We start from the raw sequence: 21,271 nt of genomic DNA, 5'->3' as shown, positions 1-21,271 counted from the left end.
TATCCGACTAGTCGGATGTTATGACAGTCCCTCTAGTGGCGGTTTGGTAAACTACTTATATAGGGAAAGAAAACTTATTATTTACTTTTAAGAGTCAGTTTATTTTAACATTGCACATACAAATAAAAGAACAAGTGCTTACAAACATTTACCGAACCAAGTTTAAAGGAAAAACCTTCAGTAAAACTCTTGAATGTAAGAAAAAAACTTGTTCTACAAAACAGAGACTAAAATACATATTTAGTCCTGTTTAGAATTAGATGTGCTGATACCACAATAGTACCCCACATTGCGGGCCAAATTGACCAGTCCACCAGCAGTGTTTACCTAAAAATGAGTGACTTGAAAAAATCAAGAGTATAATAAAACAAAATATGGGACTTACCACCCCAGTAGCTGCAGACTTTGCATGGTGGTGGACTTCTTCCTATATAAAACATAAATGTGCAGAGTATATGGTGCGCTGCATAACTTTATAGTCTTACCTTGTGTTTATTATAGAAATGATAAGAAATAGCTCCCACTGCAACGCCAGTCCCTACGCAAAACAGTCCTGTCCATGAGCATAACCAACATACTGCTTCCTTGAAACCATGTGCACATTTTGCAACTGCATGCCCCGGCGCAACAAGATCTATAGAGTGGAGGTTAATATAAATTTATTATCATTATTATAATATAATTACTAAACTCATAAGTAAGTTAAGGCTCACCTTGCCAATTTAGTGGTCTGGTAGTTAATCCTCTACTTTTCCAGAATAAAAGATTGTTAGGGTTTAGTTGCTTGGCTCTATGAATTAAAGTTGCCAGGTCCATTGTCTCTGTGAAATTGTCAGAATTGTCTCTGTCCACAACTCTCCTTATAAGCTACAGAGGTAATTTACACTACTTTACAGTTAACAGATAGGATGACAGAAGATACTCATTTACTAATATAAATAAATACGCGTTAAGATCTAAAAATCAGATGACAGCACGATTATCAAATCACATGAAGGACACGTGACCATTGGATTATGGACGTGTTTGGATCTGTAATTACGTAATTTTAATTTTTAAGTAGACTTGTTGAAATCGGTGGTTCCCAAGCCTATCACGTTGTTCGAAAACGAATTGTCGCCAATTTTGTTTGCTGAAATGAATGTTTGTAAACACTTTAATGCCTATTATCTTATTTTAGCACATTCTGACAAAACAATAAGATAGCCTAGAAGTTATTTAAAAAGTTACAAAAAAGTGTAAATAAGGAAAGTTGTAGCAAACTTCATCCTCTACAAGATAGTATTAAGACGTTTTTGCCCTTAAGGAGTTACAAGCCAAAAAGTGACAATGTACACCAAACTGCTTTTTTTAATTAACTGCAACTCGACTGAGCGTAGCTCCGTTATTTACGTTGTTACAAAAACGTCTAAATAAGAAAAGTTGTAAGAAATCTCATCCTCGACAAGATTGTATTAGGGTGCTTTTGCCCTCAAGGGCTTCCTTAAGGAAAAGTGACAGAGGGTGCACCAAGCTCAGGTTGTTTCAAACAGTTTCATTTTATTACAAAAGTGGTTTATAAATTCTGCTGATATAATATTAATCTCAATCTAATACATATTTTAGCTGTCAAAATAAGTAAGTAAAAACATAAAACTTAAAAAGTCAACAATTAGAGAATCAAATCAATTGAACAAAAAACTATTAAAGACAAAAAAAAAGTGCATAAAATACATTTAGTCAGATTCAGGTTTGGAGTCTTTGGGTGCATTAATCCCACAGTAGTACCCCACACTTCGAGCCAAATTGTACAGTCCCCCAGCAGTGTACATCTATAAAAGCAATATTGAGTTAACACTCTAGTGTATTAACCCAAAAGCCTGTAACTTACCACACCAGTAGCTGTATAATTATATGGAGTAACAACACCATATCTCCATAGGTAACTGTTTGTAACAGTGTCTTTAGTACTGCTATAATAACCTGGCAAGACAGCCATGTTACTCACAATGCTGCTTTTTGCATTGTTGTAGTATAAGGGAATATTATTTGCATAATGGTGGATTTGTTCCTTTTTGATTTATAAAATTGTATATAGTTTGAATTAGTTGTTTCACACAATTTGTCTTACTTTGTGCCGAAGATACAAATGATACGAAATAACTCCCACTGCAATGGTAGTGCCTAGGAACAACAAACCCTTCCATGTGCATAGCCAACAAACTGCTTTGTGCAGCCCATGTCCACATGTTACAAGTGTCTGATTTAAGTACTGTCCCCATGAAGGGACAATTGTGATATATTTATGGGTGTACACAAGCTCTGTTATAAAGCTGGTAGTTAATACTCAAGTGCTAGAAACTATTTCGTAGCTGACCTTGCCAATTTGGTGGTCTTTCACTGAATCCTCTGCTTAACCAGTATAGAGGGTTGTTAGGATTGAGCTGATTGGCTCGATTGACCACAGCAAATGCAGTCATTTTTGTTGTTTGGCTGATTATTTCTTAAAAATTTAAAAAAATAGGACTGGGGGTTGTCTCTGTATTAACATCTGTTACCAATCCATTCTAGGGGTTTTCCTGTGAACCCCCTGCTTAACCAATATGCAGGGTTATTGGGGTTCAGCTGGATAGCTCTAAGAGTTATGGCAGCAGCCACGTCCATTGTATCCAAGGTTGATTTCACTTGTAACTTAAAATCAGAATTTCCAAAAACAACTCAAATTCAAAGTTATGTTATGTTGACCTGCTGACCCTTTGAAAATCATCATGATAGGAACAACTTGGCAACAGGCAAGGCGAGAACGCGTGTGACGTCAACTGAAACCTGATCACATGATCGCTTGACTCGATTGATATGCTAAGTTCACGTGATCTAATATTCTATTACGTCACACTCAACATATTGAAGTTAGTTGGAATTGGAAGAACTTAAGAAGGAAGGCCACCAGTGGCGTGCGAACGAATTTCTTTTTATTTAAAATTAACTGATACTTGGAAAAAAGTAAAATTGGTGGTCGACGCCACTGCACGTAAAACTGCCATCTCGGTAAATTTAATCGGCTCACTTTGAATATTATCTGTCTTTGTCTAGCCTGAAAAACACGTTATCAAAAACTGAAACAAAAATACTTGCTGTCATTTGTCAGTGTCAATAGCGTTCACTGTCAATACAATAATCGATACAATAAACACACAACCCACAACCACACTACATTTTTATTCAACATCGATTTACTCATTTGAGATTTTAGCAAGTAAAAGGGTGCTTTTTTAGCAAACTATTCTCATTTCACTCATTTTAAGAAGTAATTAATTTAATAAAAAAGGTAATGATTGTCTCAAAAGTCTAGTTTCTCCGGTACAACCAACTTTAAAATGGTAAGCAACCTTCTTCAGCTAAAAACTAGTCTATTACTAAATCTGGAATGTTTTCAGTCGGTCGCCCAATTTCTCGCTGGTTTGCCCTCTTTCAACGAGAACAACTTTTCCAAGTTTCACTCTGAGGGCAGCCACAGATCCTCTGCAAAACGCCCATCTGTCTATACACCAACTAGGGATATACCATCTCAACAAAGTAAGTTTTTGAAGGGTGTTTTATTAAATTTACTGTCTTAACAATTGCATTATTATGATGAACTTTACAACATTGAGTTAGTTTAAGACTAACAAAAATGATTCAATTTAATCTTCTCTCTGACTTCAACAATTTGTTTTCTGTTCTTTAACTTCCATGTTTAAACCCAATTATAACATATTATCATTGTTTCAGTTATAGTAACCGAAAAACACAGTATTCTCTTAAAATACATGCAGAAACACTGGGATAAAATGGTAAGACTGTCATATTCTTTAGCAATTTAATGTAAAGGTGTATTTTGGATTAGGGTTCCACTAAAAAAAGAGAAGTGGCTCCCTGTGAAGAACCAAGCAGGAAGAGGCCTAGACTAGATCCTCGGACTACCCCTGGCCCTAGTAATATGCAAGATTAATGGAATACTAGTGTATTATGGTAAAAGAACTGTACAGTAAGACAAAAGGTGACTTTAAGCTTTATCAATCCAACTTTTATTAATTTGTGGAAGCTGAATATGATCTAGATTTGGGAAATGAGTTCTGTTGATTGAGTAATTTTTTTAATAGGCATAAATATGGTTTTATATTTTGAGGTAATTTTTAATTTAAAAAAACACATTTTTTCATATTGATTACAAGACTAATTAAGTTTTATTTATGAAATATATTGAATTTTGAATGCAATGTAGTGTTTCTCTCTTCTTTTGGATTATTTATTTAACCTAACCTAACCAGGAAATTCCTTCCTACGCCATTCGAAAAAGCATAAAAAATACTACAAAATAGGTTAAAAATGGCCTCTCTAGCTCCTCATGTTACCGAGATATTGAATTTCAAAGAGTACCTAAAAAACCTCTCTGGTACCCCCCCCATTCTTTCAATTTTTTTGAAAAGTTAAAAATTGTAAAGTGCTTTTTTTGTGCTTATTTCACCTAATTTAAGGTTCCTTTGTATAAATATGTCCTTTGCTGTGCATTGGAACCCTCCTGGAGCAAAATAAAAAATTGCCAAAATTGCACTTTTTGCAAAAAAAGCATTTTTTCAATTTTTGAATGATTGTAATTTTTTATTTGAATTTTTTATTTTGCAGGGAAAATCAAGATTTTTAAAACCTCAGAAAAATTGACAGTGTCATATTATTTATAATGTTAGGATAGGACAGATTTAAATGTCACAATGAAGGTAACTGTCAAAATACCAGTAATACCACTTCATAAACCTATAAAACCTAAAATGATACAGTTTTCTTTGGAGTTTTCCATGTCAAAATGTTACAAACTGTCAAATATTAAGCTATAAAAAGTAATATAGTTTTAAATCATTTTAAGTAAATTTTATATGTTTATGAGTTGAATTTTGCAGGTTGTGGCATTTGCAAAATATAAGTAGAATTAAAGCAAAAAACTTTAAAAAAGTCTGGATAAATTAGTAAACTTTTTAAAAACTCTTTTGAGAAAATTATATAATTTATGGGTTGGCAACACTAATTGTAACCATAAAATAATTAAACACACACAAAAATTTCTATCCCATTTTATTTGCTCTTATTTTTTAATTTATTTTTCTTAATTTTTGATTTTACCTTAAGTTTGTGCACTCCTTCAACTGTAACTTTTTGCTTTTTCTTCACCACCACTGGCCTCTCATTTATATCACTCTTCTTCTTACATTTTTTCCTTTTTGGTTTGGCTGCTTGAACTTTGCTTGCATCTTCATCTGAACTTTGCTCTATTTCCACAATCACTGTGCTTTTAGTCGGTCTAGGTGCTACCATTTCTTTGACAGGTAAACATTTCTCCTCTTCTTCTTTCTTTATGTCTGCCATTAGTTTTGTGATTATCAGACATGTGATTCTGCAGCCTGTATTTACTTTGCTCAATTCTCTTAGTTTGTGAGTCCAAACTTTGATTTCTCCATTGCTTGATGCTGTCACTAAGCAGTCTTCATAATGGGCAGCAACTTTTACTCTTCCTACAAAAATGTAAGCACATAAAACTATTTAGTAAAAAAAATTAACTTACCATTATGACCGGTTTTCTCATGTTTTTTCCCACTTTCCACATCAATTATAGCAATATTTCCATCTTCATAACCAACAAACAACTCTTCATTATTCAACCAAATACAGCAAGTCAGTTTTTGGTTGTGTTCTATAACATTTAACACTCCACCAACTTTAATGCTCCATATTTCACTGTACTTCCCTCCATAGATAACAAAACGCCCATCATCTGGTGCAAACTGTATTTTTTCCAAACTTTTAGGATCTCTGCATTTAGTTTTCAAATTAATCACATAAGCCTCGCGGCCTTTCACTAAATTCCATGTATGCACAGTGGAGTCATTGCCTAAAGTCAAAGCCAACTTTCCACTAGAATGCAGTGCAATATCAATGACAGCCCCCTCTTTGTGAGCCTTTTTCCATTCCTTTTCTAGTTGCCAATTTCCCACTCTCACAATAGCCAAAGCTCCATCCTGACTGGCTGATATGACATGTGAGTGGTTACTAGTGAATGCTACACATGTTAGTGTGCTGGAGTGATGTGTGAGCATACAATGCTCTTTGCGGGTTTTCAGATCGTAGACTATTATTCTATCATCTGATCCACCTGAGGCTAAATAGTTGTCACTGGAGGCAAGGCAACGGATGCTGCCACTGTGGTCGTGCGATGCGAAACTTTGAATTAGTGATTTTTCCTGTAAATTATTTACAATTTTAAGTTTTACTTGAACAATGCAAGAAAGGTTTACACTACCTTAGACGAAAAGATGTATCCCAGCAGGTATTCTTCATAAGTGCCCACTATAACTTCAAAAACTCCTGTATTTATAGACATGTTTTGGGGGCTTCAAATCAAATTTCAAATCAAAATAAAATAAAAAAACATGTTTAAATTGTGAGGTTATGTATTTGATCACGTTTTAGCTATCTTCTTCTTTTCCTATTTTGAGGTTTTAGATTATAACGTACTTGTGAAAAAATACTGGAAACAGACCCTGATTTTCTTAATCAAAATTTACAGACTAAATTAAAAATAAAATAGTTATTAAAGGATTATTCAACATTTTTGATTATTTTCAATTTACAGTTGTCAGTCGCCATGTTTACAAAAAGTAGCGGCAGACAACACAAAGAAGAAGTGGGGTTATGTCAGATAAAATTTAAAATGTTTTGATATCTATTTGTTTTTTATTGTTTTTATGTAATACCTCTAATAGCCAGTACTTTATTAATAATGAATTTGAATAAAAACATATTAAAGTACAGTTCTTACCAAAAATGTAAATATGTGTATAAACTGTTATACAGCACCGGCAATATTCCGAAAAGTGATATTTCTAAAATTCGGAATATTGGAATTAGTGCTCACATAGATGCAGGTATGTGTAATATGAGTTTGATATATTTATAATTAAGCGTTGTGCTAGATATAGAATTTGTCTTGAATTATTGGTATACCATAATCTTCCTAACCGGCAGCTTTTTGTTGCATTTCTCCCTGACTCAAGATAATGGTACATTATTGTATTAACATGTTTCAAACAGTGCCATAATATGGAATAACAGGATTTACTGAGCAACATTTTTACTTTTTAGTATGCATAGGAATTGCCATTAAGGGTAAATTTTATTGAAAAACATACAATTTTATTACTACAGAAGGGGAGGGGTAAACTGCTAGACATTATTGGGCATTAGTAGGCATTACTGAGGGACATTAGTACTTTGAAAAATATTAATAGAATTGGGAATCTCTTAATTATTTTAAGTTTTAAGTTTATATAAAGTGTTGCAAATAAGCAAATTATTCAGGATGGAACAAAAAAAATGTACCAAAAAAGTCATAAAAAATAAGTCAACTTTGACGTCTAACCTATTAAGCCAAGTTGGTATACTTTTAGAAAGCTTATTTTATTGCCTATCCATTGACATATAAAACTCTGCTAAAAATGGTGAAAATAATCGAGTTATTTAAGATTAATCAAAAGCTCATTTCATTGGCCATCTATTGACCTATAAAACTCATGACATATAAAAAAATATTCAAAGTGTTACAAATAGGGGTGTTATTTACGGTTTGGTGACAAGGTGGACCAGAAACACTTTTGGATTGAAATGGAAAATTAGGAAAAACATGGTCATGCGATCTACAAGGCCTACCGCGACGTAATGCTTGAAAATTTCTAGAAAAATTATTTTTGCAAATGATAATTTTGGTAAGGGTCAAATTTGTCTGAAACACCGCCACTATCCTAATGGGTTTTGCGTTATGTTGGCCACTTAGTGCAAACGGAAATCGACCTTAATAATTTTATTTCTACAAATTTGCTAGGGCCCTAGATTCGACAATCACTGTGCGAGGTTTTTGATGTGCATTTAGGTATTAGCCTTTTTTTCCTCATCCCCTTAAATTCTTTAAATTGTCTTGGCGTTTTTCCATTTCTTAAATGTTTCCATAGGGAAAACAACAACAACAGAGCGAATGCTCTACTACTCAGGTCTTATAGACCACATGGGCGAAGTACACGACGGCAACACCGTCACCGATTTCATGGAACAAGAACGCGAAAGAGGCATCACAATAACCTCAGCCGCGGTGACCTTCTTCTGGAAGAATCACCAGTTCAACCTCATTGACACACCAGGTCATATAGATTTTACTATGGAAGTGGAACACGCGCTCAACGTTATGGATGGCGTGGTGGTGATTTTGGACGGTTCTGCAGGTACCAGGTAATAATTCGGTTACGATTTCATCACCAGAATGTGTCAGTTCTAAAGGTGTGGAAGCGCAGACCTTAACAGTATGGCGGCAAGCGGATCGGTTTAGTTTGCCACGTATTGTGTACGTTAATAAAATGGACAGGAAGGATGGGGATGTTCACATGTGTTGCGCTTCTATAGAGAAGAAATTGGATGTGCCTGCGGTGTTGTTGCAATTGCCTGCAGTGAAAGACGGGAAATTGTTTGGTAGGTACTACTTATTTTATACATGGAAAATCAAATTATGCTTTAAAATTATCAATCAAAAGAATGTATGGCAACAATGCACACTTTGTCCGCTGTAACCCAATTTACTTTGATTTTCTGTATATGTCTACTAAAATTGTCTTTATAAACTTGACCAACCTGCAGGGACGGTGGATGTGTTGTCTTTAGAATTAATTGACTTCAGCAAAGGTAAAGGAGTGACCAAAGTGGATTTAAATGAAAAAGATTGGCCCGAATTATACGCAGACGCTCAGCAGTATAGAGTGAAACTTATTGAGCAACTGTCAGACCTTGACGATGACCTGGCCGGTAAAGTTATCACTTCTGAATCGTTTGACAATGTCTGCAGTTCGGACGTTGTCAAAGCAATACAAAAAGTCACACTAAATAGGGTCAGTTTTCTTCACTTTGCCTGAATTATTACTAATTTGTGTACATTTCAGACTGCTGTGCCAGTAGTTCTAGGCAGTTCATACAAAAATATTGGCGTACAAACGTTAATGGATGCGGTAATACTCTATCTCCCTTCTCCGGAAGCTCGCAGTCAACTATTCAAATCGTTTGAAAACCATTTCTGCGGAAGGGCTTTTAAAGTTAAACACAGTAAACAAAAGGGTCCCCTTGTTTTTGTTAGGGTTTTCAATGGTTTTGCGAAGAAGAACCAGAAAGTCTTCAGCGTTCAAAGACAAGAGTCTGAGCAAGCTAATCGACTTTACGTAGCCTACGCTGATGACTTTAAGGAAGCTGATACGGTTGAGAATGGAAATATTGCTGTTCTGTCAGGGCTTAAGGTGAGTTAATAAGACGTCAAATGTGACAGTAATAACTGTCAGAACTGTCAAAAAGTTTGAACATTTATGGGCTTTATTTCTGAATAATTTTATTCATTCAAAACTTTCGTAATTTTAATAGTTTTTTAGATATTCGACAATAACAAGTTACACGGTATTTTGACCAAAATTTTCGAAACGGGCACTTAAATTTTAGAAATTCAGTACCTCCGCCATTTTTTGACTTACAGGGTGCATAAACCACTCAAAATAAAGCTTTTTTAGTCCTCTTTCCCGTCCTACCAGTCACTAGTTCGGTTCTTGTGAAATGTATACAGGGTGTGGCAAATTACAGGGTGAAGTTTGTTTGTTGGACCCTGACGTCCCTTCGGGACTTGGGAGCGTATTTAAAGTTAGGTAACCAGATTCCACGGTTAGTTTTGAACAAATTTGCTCTCATACAAAATTTTCGAAATTTTAACCGTTTATGAAATATCAGACAAAAACCAGTTGAACTGACAGACCCTTTTGAATGGGACACTTTTATTTCCAAAATAGAATACCTCCGCCATCTTTTGACTTACAGGGTGCATAAACCACTCAAAATAAAGCTTTTTTAGTCCTCTTTCCCGTCATACCAGTCACTAGTTCGGTTCTTGTGAAATGTATACAGGGTGTGGCAAATTACAGGGTAAAGTTTGTTTGTTGGCCACTGACGTCCCTTCGGGACTTGGAAGCGTATTTAAAGTTAGGTAACCAGATTCCACGGTTAGTTTTGAACAAATTTGCTCTCATACAAAATTTTCGAAATTTTAATCGTTTATGAAATATCAGACAAAAACCAGTTGAACTGACAGACCCTTTTGAATGGGACACTTTTATTTCCAAAATAGAATACCTCCGCCATCTTTTGACTTACAGGGTGCATAAACCACTCAAAATAAAGCTTTTTTAGTCCTCTTTCCCGTCATACCAGTCACTAGTTCGGTTCTTGTGAAATGTATACAGGGTGTGGCAAATTACAGGGTGAAGTTTGTTTGTTGGCCACTGACGTCCCTTCGGGACTTGGAAGCGTATTTAAAGTTAGGTAACCAGATTCCACGGTTAGTTTTGAACAAATTTGCTCTCATACAAAATTTTCGAAATTTTAACCGTTTATGAAATATCAGACAAAAACCAGTTGAACTGACAGACCCTTTTGAATGGGACACTTTTATTTCCAAAATAGAATACCTCCGCCATCTTTTGACTTACAGGGTGCATAAACCACTCAAAATAAAGCTTTTTTAGTCCTCTTTCCCGTCATACCAGTCACTAGTTCGGTTCTTGTGAAATGTATACAGGGTGTGGCAAATTACAGGGTGAAGTTTGTTTGTTGGCCACTGACGTCCCTTCGGGACTTGGAAGCGTATTTAAAGTTAGGTAACCAGATTCCACGGTTAGTTTTGAACAAATTTGCTCTCATACAAAATTTTCGAAATTTTAACCGTTTATGAAATATCAGACAAAAACCAGTTGAACTGACAGACCCTTTTGAATGGGACACTTTTATTTCCAAAATAGAATACCTCCGCCATCTTTTGACTTACAGGGTGCATAAACCATTCAAAATAAAGCTTTTTTAGTCCTCTTTCCCGTCATACCAGTCACTAGTTCGGTTCTTGTGAAATGTATACAGGGTGTGGCAAATTACAGGGTAAAGTTTGTTTGTTGGCCACTGACGTCCCTTCGGGACTTGGAAGCGTATTTAAAGTTAGGTAACCAGATTCCACGGTTAGTTTTGAACAAATTTGCTCTCATACAAAATTTTCGAAATTTTAATCGTTTATGAAATATCAGACAAAAACCAGTTGAACTGACAGACCCTTTTGAATGGGACACTTTTATTTCCAAAATAGAATACCTCCGCCATCTTTTGACTTACAGGGTGCATAAACCACTCAAAATAAAGCTTTTTTAGTCCTCTTTCCCGTCATACCAGTCACTAGTTCGGTTCTTGTGAAATGTATACAGGGTGTGGCAAATTACAGGATGAAGATTGTTTGTTGGTCCCTGACGTCCCTTCGGGACTTGGAAGCGTATTTAAAGTTAGGTAACCAGATTCCACGGTTAGTTTTGAACAAATTTGCTCTCATACAAAATTTTCGAAATTTTAACCGTTTATGAAATATCAGACAAAAACCAGTTGTACTGACAGACCCTTTCGAATGGGACACTTTTATTTCCAAAATTGAATAACTACGCCATTTTTTGACTTACAGGGTGCGTAGACCGCTTAAACTAAAGCTTGTTCAGTCGTTTTTCCTACCATACCAGCCACTCGATCAGTTTTTGTTATACAGGGTGTGGAAAATTACAGGGTCGCGTTTGTTTGGCGGTTCTTGGGGTTTTGGAGCGTTTTTAAAGTTACATAATCAGATTCTACGGTTATTTCTGAATAATTTTGTTCTCATGCAAAACAGGAACTTGAATTATTGATTTTGACAGTTGTGAGGGAGCACTTTTATGACGTAGTTCACGGTCACGTGATCACTAAACTGTCAACTAGTTTTCTGACATTTCTAGAAAATACTCAAGACTTTTAACTTTGCTTTGAAAAACTGGACCAAACTACGAGTTTTTATCCAACTCGGTCAATTTAGAACGTAGTCAAAGGTCACGTGATTATCGCGGAACCGTCAAAATAACTTCAATAGGAATCATTGTTGGAAAAAGTAATTTTTTGCCTGTCTACAGTGCCTATCGAAGAATATGCACTTTATAGCTACATTTAGTTAACTTGAGTGTCATTAAAAGTTTTGACAGTTTGTGTCATCGTGGCATACGGTCACGTGATCACTGTCAGAACGTTCAAAGTAAGCTGAATATTACCCATAGTCAAAAAACAGCTTGCTAGGAAATTTGTCATTTATGGTTTGACAAATCATCTTCAACAAATCTCAAATCATTCTAAAAATTACAGAGAATTGATTTCCTTAAAAAAAACCCACTTGACAAGTTTGAAAATGAAAAAATAAGGTTAAATTGACAAAAATTGCAAATTGAGCTTGGATAATTCTAAAAATTCCAAAGAACCAATTACCTTGAAGTAATCCTGAAATTGCCTTTGTAGCTTGATAAAGGCAAATTTGACAGTCATAATCTACAGTCACGTGACAACTGACAGAATTGACAAAACAGTGCCGGTATCCACAAAATACAGTTTTAAACCCACCTACTAGTGATTTTGAATTTTATAGTGTCATGTATTAAATTTTGATATTTGTGACACACCCGTCAATTTTGCAGGTAGCCTATGATCACGTGGTTGTTATCACGCACGTCACAAACTCACAAAATACGCTTTACAATACACAAAGTCGTTTTAGACAGTTTAAATGTCACGTGACAGTCACAACTATAGTGACAGCTTAGGGGTTTACCAAAATTTTTAAAGGCTAAATTTCGTATTTTTTAATCGTTAATCCTTTATTAAAAGATGGTTTATGCGGATATTATTTCTTAAAAATTATAACGAAATACAAAATGTTTTTTGTCCCAGATATTGGAAAAACTTTGGTTTGGATAAGCATTTCCTGTTTACGTAAATCCATATCTCTTACAAATTCAAATTTAATAAAAAAGTAGGGTAAAGTTGGGCTTAGTGTTTGTGTTTGTTTACAGAAAACTATGTCAGGAGATTTGGTCACGAGCTCGCAATCCGCATTTGACAAAGCTAAGAGAAACGCTTTAAAACACTTAAACAAGGACGATCAGGAAGCTGATTCGATATTTGGATTGTGCGCCTCAGTACCTGAGCCAGTTTTCTTCTGTTCAATTGAACCGCCATCAATGGCAACACAGCAAGCTTTGGATCAAGCTTTAATTCAACTGCAACGTGAAGATCCTAGTTTGAGAGTTTCGTACAATACTGAGACGGGCCAAACAGTTTTAGGAGGTAAGTTAAGTTGTACAGGATGTCCCAATGAAGGAATTCAGTCCTTTATCTTATTTGACTTAAAAAGATGCGGAAAGTACAGAAATTTTTTGTAGCAAACTGCTTCCTAGTTTGGGATGGTCAAAACAATGCAGCACGCTAAAACCTTCCAACTTATTAACTAAAATTGCAGTATTTTAAATGGAACACCCTGAATATTTTTACGTCATTTAATTTTGCTTGTTAAGGCCTACAAACTAATATAATATGTCCTATAGATAGGGTGTATAAATTTCAAGATATTTAGGGGGAAAGTTGTCATTTCTATCAAGTTTCTTCTAAGCTGTATTAATTGCTTTCAAAGGGCTAAAACTGCACTATTTTAAATGGAACACTCGGTATATTTTTACGTTATTCAATTTTGCTTGTAAATGCCTACAAACTGATCTAGCTATTATCACTATTCGTTTAATTATTCTTTGTTTTTGATTTTTACGAAAAATTTTTTTTGGCCACGCTGTATCAAGTTAGCGTCAGACTTCTGCCATTCAAAGCTCGGAATTAAATTCTCTAAACTCTTTTACGCAATTTTTGCCCTAGTTTAGGAGATATTCGACAAAATCCATTTTGGCGACCACAAACAAAATTTTTCTAAAAAAGTGCTTCAAAATTTTACCTCTCTACAGCTCTGCTGTTTTTTGAGATACAGCAACAATAAACTACTCAAAAAATTCCGTTTTTTCTACTCTTTCAAGTGGTATGCTTCAAAATCACTATTATGGCGTTTGGTGTGCAGGATGAGTAAAAAAATAAAGGTTGTTAAAGTTTGGTCACTTTGTATTCAGTTTTAGTGAGAATTTATCGGTTTAAAGTCCAAATTCCGTTTTCTTGGCCTTTTTTACGCAATTTTCATCCCTTGCACTTTTTTCGTATCTTTACTAGGTTAGGATATATTCCACAAAATCTATTTTGGAGACCAGAAACGCTATTTCCTTGAAAATGTGATCTATACCAACAATTTTCACAACTGTTGCTTTGCCCTTGAATAACTCTTTTATTTGATACACTTCAGTATGACTTTTTGTCTATGGATAGCCAATAAAACGGGCTTTCCATCGACGTATAAAAGTTGATTGGTTGGTTTTCAAGTTTGGCCGCTAGAGGACGTCAAAGTGAAGCGAGTTATCCAGCTCAACCATTTTGACACTCTTTGCTTTAACTTCGAATAACTTCCTTATTTCCTACACTTGTCCAACACTTTTATACGTCAATTGATAGCCAATGAAACCGGCTTTGTATTGATGTATAAACGTTGGTTGATTGGTGGTAAGGTTTTGCCGATAGGGGGCGTGAAAGTCAAGCTACTTTTTCAAGTCAACACATTTAACACTCTTTGTGTTAACTTACGAATAACTGGCTTATTTGACACACTTATGTAGGACTTTTATATCTCTATGGATAGCCAATAAAACGGGCTTCCCATCGACTATAGAAGTTGGTTGGTTGGTTTTAGAGTTTGGTTGCTAGAGGACGTCAAAGTGAAGCGAGTTATCCAGATCAACCATTTTGACACTCTTTGCTTTAACTTCGAATAACTTCCTTATTTCCTACACTTGTCCAACACTTTTATACGTCAATTGATAGCCAATGAAACCGGCTTTGTATTGATGTATAAACGTTGGTTGATTGGTGGTAAGGTTTTGCCGATAGGGGGCGTGAAAGTCGAGCTACTTTTTCAAGTCTACACATTTGGCATTTGTTTGTGTTCTCGTGCTTATTTGACACACTTTTCTAGGACGTTTATATCTCTATGGATAGGACTGTTATAGTTCCATTGATAGCTAATAAAACTGGTTATTAAACGACGCAAAAAAGTTGATGGGAAGTTAACATATTTTTGGAAAATATAATATTTGAAATCAGAAAAAAAGAGAAAGAAGTCTTTTGACATCAGGTTCTAGCTTATTTTCAAGTAGTTCAACCACTATTAGTAATTGGTAATTCAACTACTTTTTAAATTATTTGCAATCAATAATTGAATTACAATTACCAATTTTAGAGTAGTTGGTTTCAATTCCTTTTGAGTAATTGGTACAGTTCTGGATCCAGTGTTTACTTGTCTTTCCAACTTGTTATTAACATTTTTCTCCTAATTGTTGATATCAATTTTTGAATTTAGATCTTTTCCAACTAACCGGAAGCGTTTTAGGTATGGGAGAATTGCATTTAGAAATAATACACGATCGGATTTTGAAAGAATATAAAATCGAGGCGGATTTGGGCCCCTTGCAAATTGCTTACCGGGAAATGAGTCTGACTAAAGTCACCGACAGTGTAAAGGTGGACGTTAAGATTGGCTCTCACAAAAACTCAGTTTTGGTTAAAATGTCTCTGATACCTAACGAGGATTGTGGTACTAAGGACGTGCTGAAATTCGATAAGAATCCTGACAGTGCCAGTTGTATTGCGGGTATTTACCATAAACACATGCAAGCAATTCGGCATGGATTGAATGTTGGGTTGTCTCGTGGACCTAAAGTTAATTGTCAGGTAAGATTTTTTTGTTGTTGTCATTATTGTCAAAATTTTACCAATTTTAAGTTGACTTCAGGCATGAAAAGTATGCTAATTAAGTGCCTTGTAAAGTTTTGATATGTTTTAATGTGCTATAACAAAGTTATTAAAAAACCAAAAACGTCAGAGTATACCAGATTTCAGCTCAGTGTTGCCAAGTGTATTTCACATTACTGAAAAGCAAACTCTTGTACAAACATATTAGACGTTTTAATATTTTATGCTGCGACTTGTAAATCAAAATATCGAATTTTGTTTTCAATAGAAATTAAAACAATTATAACAAAGCGACACAATAACAGGCCAGTAAACACAAAAGATAGAAGCAAATTGAAGATGAAACTAATCTTAAACAGTTAACGGTCAACTCATTCAGCACAATCAGAAATTTAACTATTGTACAAGCTAAGCTAAATGTATTCTTGGTAAATTTGGCATCAGCGTCTCAACAAATACGTCCACGTCACAAATTTTGGGAACGAATGCCTTGGGATTTAAGTTTGTACGTTTAAAATTGTAATCTTTTAGGATTTAAATAAAAATAGGGAGGCAATTAGAAAACTTTAAAATTGATATTATGTCATTTACAAAACATTGCAAGTACCCTATTTAGGCAATCCAATTTTGAACGAGTGATCAACTTTGCCAAAGCCAAAACTTATGATTCAGCCATTTTGGCAACGTCAAAAAGCTCAAGCAGCTTTTAATTAGTGTGGTTGCAATAATTTGGACCAATTTGATGAACCACGCCGCAAATTGTTATTCGAAACCCTGTGAAGTTAAATTTGACAGTTTAAGACGCTAAATTTGACAGGTTCGATACTTTACAGCGTGGCTTATAGGCAGGTGACACTTGTTATGACTATTAAAATACATTCAGCAGTGAGGTGAAACTATCAAATGCTAAACAGAGTTGTACTGTGTGTTTACAGCTCAATAGAGCCCCAAATTTGACATTTGTGAGGCTAAGTGACACTTCGATATGTTTCTTAAGTCACCTGACAGCTGTCAAAACTCATTCAGGGCTAATATATAGGTGTGTGAAAACACCGGGTGCATTCGTTTGCACTGAATTACCATGAATTTACAAATTGTCGTTACGTCAGCATCGACAGCCTGTTTGACAGATGACACTAATGACATATTAATGAAACTTTTAATTTTCATGGTTTACAATAAAAGTATAAGAGTTCTTTAAGAACTGACAAATTTGGCTTCATGGAACTGTAGACACAACTTACAGTGCAATTCCTCAAAGAAACACATCTATTTGGTATTTTATACTTCCAAGTCACTAGAGAGTGAGTTTTGACATTTATGACAGCTCTCACGTGACGTAAGAAAAGTATAAAAGTGTTCTTTAACGTCAGAACTGACAAATTTGGCTTCATGGAACTGTAAACACAACTTACAGTGCAATTCCTCAAAGAAACACATCTATTTGATATTTTATACTTCCAAGTCACTAAAGAGTGAGTTTTGACATTTATGACAACTCTCACGTGACGTAAGAAAAGTATAAAAGTGTTCTTTAACATCAGAACTGACAAATTTGGTTTCATGGAACTGTAAACACAACTTACAGTGCAATTCCTCAAAGAAACACATCTATTTGGTATTTTATACTTCCAAGTCACTAAAGAGTGAGTTTTGACATTTATGACAGCTCTCACGTGACGTAAGAAAAGTATAAAAGTGTTCTTGAACGTCAGAACTGACAAATTTGGCTTCATGGAACTGTAAACACAACTTATAGTGCAATTCCTCAAAGAAACACATCTATTTGGTATTTTATACTTCCAAGTCACTAAAGAGTGAGTTTTGACATTTATGACAGCTCTCACGTGACGTAAGAAAAGTATAAAAGTGTTCTTTAACGTCAGAACTGACAAATTTGGCTTCATGGAACTGTAAACACAACTTACAGTGCAATTTCTCAAAGAAACACATCTATTTGGTATTTTATACTTTCAAGTCACTAAAGAGTGAGTTTTGACATTTATGACAGCTCTCACTTGACGTAAGAAAACTATAAAAGTGTTCTTTAACGTCACAAGTGACAAATTTGGCTTCATGGAACTGTAAACACAACTTACAGTGCAATTCCTCAAAGAAACGCATCTATTTGGTATTGTATACTTCCAAGTCACTAAAGAGTGAGTTTTGACATTTATGACAGCTCTCACGTGACGTAAGAAAACTATAAAAGTGTTCTTTAACGTCACAAGTGACAAATTTGGCTTCATGGAACTGTAAACACAACTTACAGTGCAATTCCTCAAAGAAACACATCTATTTGATATTTTATACTTCCAAGTCACTAAAGAGTGAGTTTTGACATTTATGACAACTCTCACGTGACGTAAGAAAACTATAAAAGTGTTCTTTAACGTCACAAGTGACAAATTTGGCTTCATGAAACTGTAAACACCACTTACAGTGCAATTCCTCAAAGAAACAAATCTATTTGGTATTTTATACTTCCAAGTCACTAAAGAGTGAGTTTTGACATTTATGACAACTCTCACGTGACGTAAAAAAAAGTATAAAAGTGTTCTTTAACGTCAGAACTGACAAATTTGGCTTCATGGAACTGTAAATACAACTTACAGTGCAATTCCTTAAAACTTACAACAGTAACAGTAATGTCCAGGCTACAAAGAGTACAAGACGCCATTTACAAACGCAAAGAGAACAGAATGAAGAGAGCAACCGTTCAACCAAATTTTGCTCTCTACATAACCATTCTTCATCGTGATTGGTTAACGTCAGAACTGTCAAATTTGGCTCCATGAAGCTGTAAAGACTAATTACAGTGTGGTTCCTCCAAGAAACCCATCTATTTGACATTTTATAATTTCCAAATAGTCCAAATTTCATTGTCTTGAATTGTTGCTTTTGATGTGCATTTTTCTTCATTATTCTCTTGAGTTCTCTTTAAAATTCCTTACATTCTATTGGCATTTTCTTTAATGCTTTATATTACACATAATTGTCGCAAACAATAATGACTTTTTGACAGTTAAAATTAGCAATGAGGCTTCTGCCTTGTAGCCCAACATAACTTTGGCATTTATTTACTTCTGACAGTAAATTTTTTTGATTAGACAAAATAACCATATTAACGACCAACTTTTTTGTGAAAGTTTTCCATTTCATATGTTTTATATGCGAGAAAGAAAGATGCTAGCCTAAGTAAGGTAAAATTCAAACTATAGAGGGTGATTTTTTTTAGCTCAGCACCAAACTTAGGCAGATAAAAGGTTAGGTCATTTTAAGAAAAAATATTTGTATAAACATTTGTCCGATTTTGAAATTATTTAAAGAAATGTCTTTGAAAGTAATCACCTTGTATAGTTTCTTGGTATAATTAGACAAATTAATTAACACAAAAAATATTCACAGATAATTAACACGCAAGTTATGTTACACTGGTTTGAGGTAGGCCGAGGAACTTCCGATACTATTATCTCTTCGGCTGTAACACAGCTAATTCAAAAGGTTTGTCTTTAAAGTGATTTTTTAATAAAATTGTTTATAAGGATTAACTTGATTTATAGCTGCTGAACCAGTCTGGAACTTGCGTTCTAGAACCGGTGATGCTGGTGGAAGTTATCACGCCTCCCGAACATTTTTCCGCCGTTTTAGCCGATCTTACACGCAGAAGGTCGATTATAAACAGTATTGACATTAGGGGAAACTCGAAGGTAAACACTTTGTTTATTTTGTTGGTGGATATTTAAAAAAACTAAGGGAATGGATTGAAAAAGCTTGACTTTGAAAAATTACCCAGATTTTAGGACACCACATTTAAAATTAGCTATTCAACTTATATGATTTCCGCTGTGTAAATAGTACCGTAAACCGACCAGTCTTTTTGTATCAGTATTGCCAACCTAATTTGCAATCGCTCTCTTGGTTTCTAAATTTGGTGTATTATAGCTTAATTTTGAATGTCTAAGGTAAGTTTAAATGTTAAATTTACTCAGCAGTAAACTTAAAAAGGAAAGACAGGTTCAATCAATACAGAAACAAAGAGCTTTTGAACATTTTCAATTATCGCATTCACTTTTCGAGAAAATCCACATTTGGCTGAATTGTATTGTTTAATGGCGTTTCCAACTAGGGTATTTGCCAGCTCAATCCGTACGAAGCTCAGAAAGTCCCTGAACCTCTAGAATTTTCACAAAAATTTTTGTAGCCATACTTTGTATAGTTTTCGAGAAACAGCTTATTGGGACACCCTGTTACAACATTTTTTCTTTTGTAAATAATGACTGGTTGTGTGTAAACAATCCTTTTTTAGGTTGTAAACACAACTACGCCACTGGCAGAATTGATGGGTTATTCGACCGATCTGCGCACAATCACATCGGGCACCGCCATATTTTCCACCGAATTTTTGAACTACCAAAAAATGTCGACGATAGACGAAGAAGAGGCGGTGAAAAGCGTTCGGGGATTTTGATTAAAGAGAAAACAGTGTTCAATAGGTGAAAATGGTTTATTATCTTCATAAAGCTTTCGAAAGTAAGTACTCGTCCGTTTTACATTTTTTTTTAGTCGTACAAGTATATAAATTGTTTTTAATACCGATTAATACTGCCCGTTGCGGAAATTCCAAAATCAGGCGCATCCGTAAACAACTTTTTTTTGTATTACTTACAACCTTTACATAAGGTGCATTGTTAGGCGGAATTAAGCTGCCCGAAACGGTAAGACAGTCTTTAAACACAAAAAAAAACCTACAAACACAACACGTAAATGCACAAGTTAGGGCCATTAATATTACAACTATTAAACAATAAATAAGTTAATAAATTATGCGACAACAATAATAAGAAAATATGCATCTGCCTCTATTATAGGTACAAAATACTTTTTTTTTGTTAAATCACTAAACAACAGTCATGAATGCATTGGGAATTGTGGGAACTATTTTTACAGCTTACCTAACCTCCAATGCGATTACGAAAAAACTTTAAATTAATTGAGAATATTTTTCGTTCATCAATTATGTACATCATCTTCTATGTACTTTATTAAATGGATTGTTTGGTGCAAAAATGAGCTAAACACTGGAATTATTTGAATTAAAAATCGATTTTTTCTTGTAAAAGCACTGGAGAAATAAATTAAACGGCATTCTCTAATACTAGACTACTTCCTTTTAGTCATTTGCAACGGACTTTCAGGCGGTGATTCGTAATGTTCGGGTTTATGGCTTTTTTTCGAACCTTTAAGGTTACTGCTCAACTTTTTTAAACTTCTCGGCGATATGCTCGATTCGGCGCTCTGCGACTCGGGCTGATGGTTTAGCCACACTGAATTTCTTGAAGATTCATTGGCTGAAGCTAAAAAGAAAAACTTGCTTGGAAAATGTTTGAGACTAAGTAACTCGACGATTAAATACTGAGACCGCAGCACAGTGGACAAATTTATGGAACAGAGCACTTGGACAGTC

General features: G+C 34.8%; 7 protein-coding genes across 10 annotated transcripts in view; 3 read left to right on the top strand and 4 right to left on the bottom strand.

Moving 5' to 3' along the window:
- Positions 1–74: 74 nt before the first annotated feature.
- LOC145729762 (uncharacterized) lies at positions 75–943 on the bottom strand. Its single transcript, XM_081980669.1, has 4 exons — positions 714–943; positions 486–634; positions 386–427; positions 75–327 (listed from the first exon to the last, which is right to left on the bottom strand). Exons 1-4 carry the CDS (start codon positions 814–816, stop codon positions 241–243), a joined length of 381 nt encoding a protein of 126 aa, XP_081836795.1. The 5' UTR covers positions 817–943; the 3' UTR covers positions 75–240.
- Positions 944–1,519: 576 nt separating this feature from the next.
- Positions 1,520–2,769, bottom strand: LOC145729759 (uncharacterized). The gene is made up of 5 exons (XM_081980666.1): positions 2,538–2,769; positions 2,357–2,482; positions 2,111–2,301; positions 1,871–2,050; positions 1,520–1,811 (listed from the first exon to the last, which is right to left on the bottom strand). The coding sequence occupies exons 1-5, from the start codon at positions 2,641–2,643 to the stop codon at positions 1,716–1,718; spliced, it is 699 nt and encodes a 232-aa protein (XP_081836792.1). The 5' UTR covers positions 2,644–2,769; the 3' UTR covers positions 1,520–1,715.
- Positions 2,770–3,148: 379 nt separating this feature from the next.
- LOC145729763 (DET1- and DDB1-associated protein 1) lies at positions 3,149–4,238 on the top strand. Its single transcript, XM_081980670.1, has 4 exons — positions 3,149–3,359; positions 3,417–3,555; positions 3,751–3,812; positions 3,866–4,238. Exons 1-4 carry the CDS (start codon positions 3,357–3,359, stop codon positions 3,968–3,970), a joined length of 309 nt encoding a protein of 102 aa, XP_081836796.1. The 5' UTR covers positions 3,149–3,356; the 3' UTR covers positions 3,971–4,238.
- Positions 4,239–5,071: 833 nt separating this feature from the next.
- On the bottom strand, positions 5,072–6,515 carry LOC145729752 (p21-activated protein kinase-interacting protein 1-like). The gene is made up of 3 exons (XM_081980656.1): positions 6,311–6,515; positions 5,576–6,251; positions 5,072–5,525 (listed from the first exon to the last, which is right to left on the bottom strand). The coding sequence occupies exons 1-3, from the start codon at positions 6,389–6,391 to the stop codon at positions 5,089–5,091; spliced, it is 1,194 nt and encodes a 397-aa protein (XP_081836782.1). The 5' UTR covers positions 6,392–6,515; the 3' UTR covers positions 5,072–5,088.
- Positions 6,516–6,702: 187 nt separating this feature from the next.
- mRRF2 (mitochondrial ribosome recycling factor 2) lies at positions 6,703–20,341 on the top strand. The gene is made up of 10 exons (XM_081980631.1): positions 6,703–6,935; positions 8,016–8,282; positions 8,338–8,526; positions 8,692–8,939; positions 8,991–9,338; positions 12,981–13,254; positions 15,443–15,783; positions 19,213–19,308; positions 19,368–19,514; positions 20,114–20,341. Exons 1-10 carry the CDS (start codon positions 6,791–6,793, stop codon positions 20,273–20,275), a joined length of 2,217 nt encoding a protein of 738 aa, XP_081836757.1. The 5' UTR covers positions 6,703–6,790; the 3' UTR covers positions 20,276–20,341.
- Mtr3 (exosome complex exonuclease Mtr3) overlaps positions 20,167–21,271 on the top strand; it is a 33,520-nt gene continuing 32,415 nt past the window's right edge. The window contains exon 1 of the mRNA XM_081980663.1: positions 20,167–20,337. Within this exon, the coding sequence (XP_081836789.1) occupies positions 20,307–20,337 (31 nt within the window). The 5' untranslated portion in view covers positions 20,167–20,306. The remainder of the gene's footprint in view (positions 20,338–21,271) is intronic.
- Positions 20,293–21,271, bottom strand: part of LOC145729734 (putative Rho GTPase-activating protein CG5521) — a 30,683-nt gene continuing 29,704 nt past the window's right edge. For all 4 annotated transcript variants that reach the window (XM_081980610.1, XM_081980611.1, XM_081980614.1 and 1 more), the window contains one exon: positions 20,293–21,161. In XM_081980610.1, the coding sequence (XP_081836736.1) occupies positions 20,968–21,161 (194 nt within the window). In that variant the 3' untranslated portion in view covers positions 20,293–20,967. The remainder of the gene's footprint in view (positions 21,162–21,271) is intronic.

Source organism: Ips typographus, linkage group LG5, assembly GCF_016097725.1.
Source record: "Ips typographus isolate SLU linkage group LG5, UJ_Ityp_2.0, whole genome shotgun sequence".
Lineage (NCBI taxonomy): Eukaryota > Metazoa > Arthropoda > Insecta > Coleoptera > Curculionidae > Ips > Ips typographus.
The sequence above is the reverse complement of the archived record's forward strand: the minus strand, read 5'-3'. Positions and strand labels throughout refer to the sequence as shown.

Coding starts and splice junctions, on each gene's coding strand:
- mRRF2 (XM_081980631.1), top strand. CDS start 6,791: ATGAATTTGAATAAAAACATATTAAAGTACAGTTCTTACCAAAAATGT. Junction 8,527..8,691: donor GAAAGACGGGAAATTGTTTG/GTAGGTACTACT, acceptor ACCAACCTGCAG/GGACGGTGGATGTGTTGTCT. Junction 19,309..19,367: donor TAACACAGCTAATTCAAAAG/GTTTGTCTTTAA, acceptor CTTGATTTATAG/CTGCTGAACCAGTCTGGAAC.
- LOC145729759 (XM_081980666.1), bottom strand. CDS start 2,643: ATGGACGTGGCTGCTGCCATAACTCTTAGAGCTATCCAGCTGAACCCC. Junction 2,302..2,356: donor AAGACCACCAAATTGGCAAG/GTCAGCTACGAA, acceptor GCTTTATAACAG/AGCTTGTGTACACCCATAAA. Junction 2,051..2,110: donor ATTTGTATCTTCGGCACAAA/GTAAGACAAATT, acceptor TAAATCAAAAAG/GAACAAATCCACCATTATGC.
- LOC145729752 (XM_081980656.1), bottom strand. CDS start 6,391: ATGTCTATAAATACAGGAGTTTTTGAAGTTATAGTGGGCACTTATGAA. Junction 6,252..6,310: donor GATACATCTTTTCGTCTAAG/GTAGTGTAAACC, acceptor AATAATTTACAG/GAAAAATCACTAATTCAAAG. Junction 5,526..5,575: donor TGAGAAAACCGGTCATAATG/GTAAGTTAATTT, acceptor ACATTTTTGTAG/GAAGAGTAAAAGTTGCTGCC.
- LOC145729763 (XM_081980670.1), top strand. Junction 3,556..3,750: donor GGATATACCATCTCAACAAA/GTAAGTTTTTGA, acceptor TCATTGTTTCAG/TTATAGTAACCGAAAAACAC. Junction 3,813..3,865: donor AGAAACACTGGGATAAAATG/GTAAGACTGTCA, acceptor ATTTTGGATTAG/GGTTCCACTAAAAAAAGAGA.
- LOC145729762 (XM_081980669.1), bottom strand. CDS start 816: ATGGACCTGGCAACTTTAATTCATAGAGCCAAGCAACTAAACCCTAAC. Junction 428..485: donor ATTTCTATAATAAACACAAG/GTAAGACTATAA, acceptor TGTTTTATATAG/GAAGAAGTCCACCACCATGC. Junction 328..385: donor AGTCTGCAGCTACTGGGGTG/GTAAGTCCCATA, acceptor ACTCATTTTTAG/GTAAACACTGCTGGTGGACT.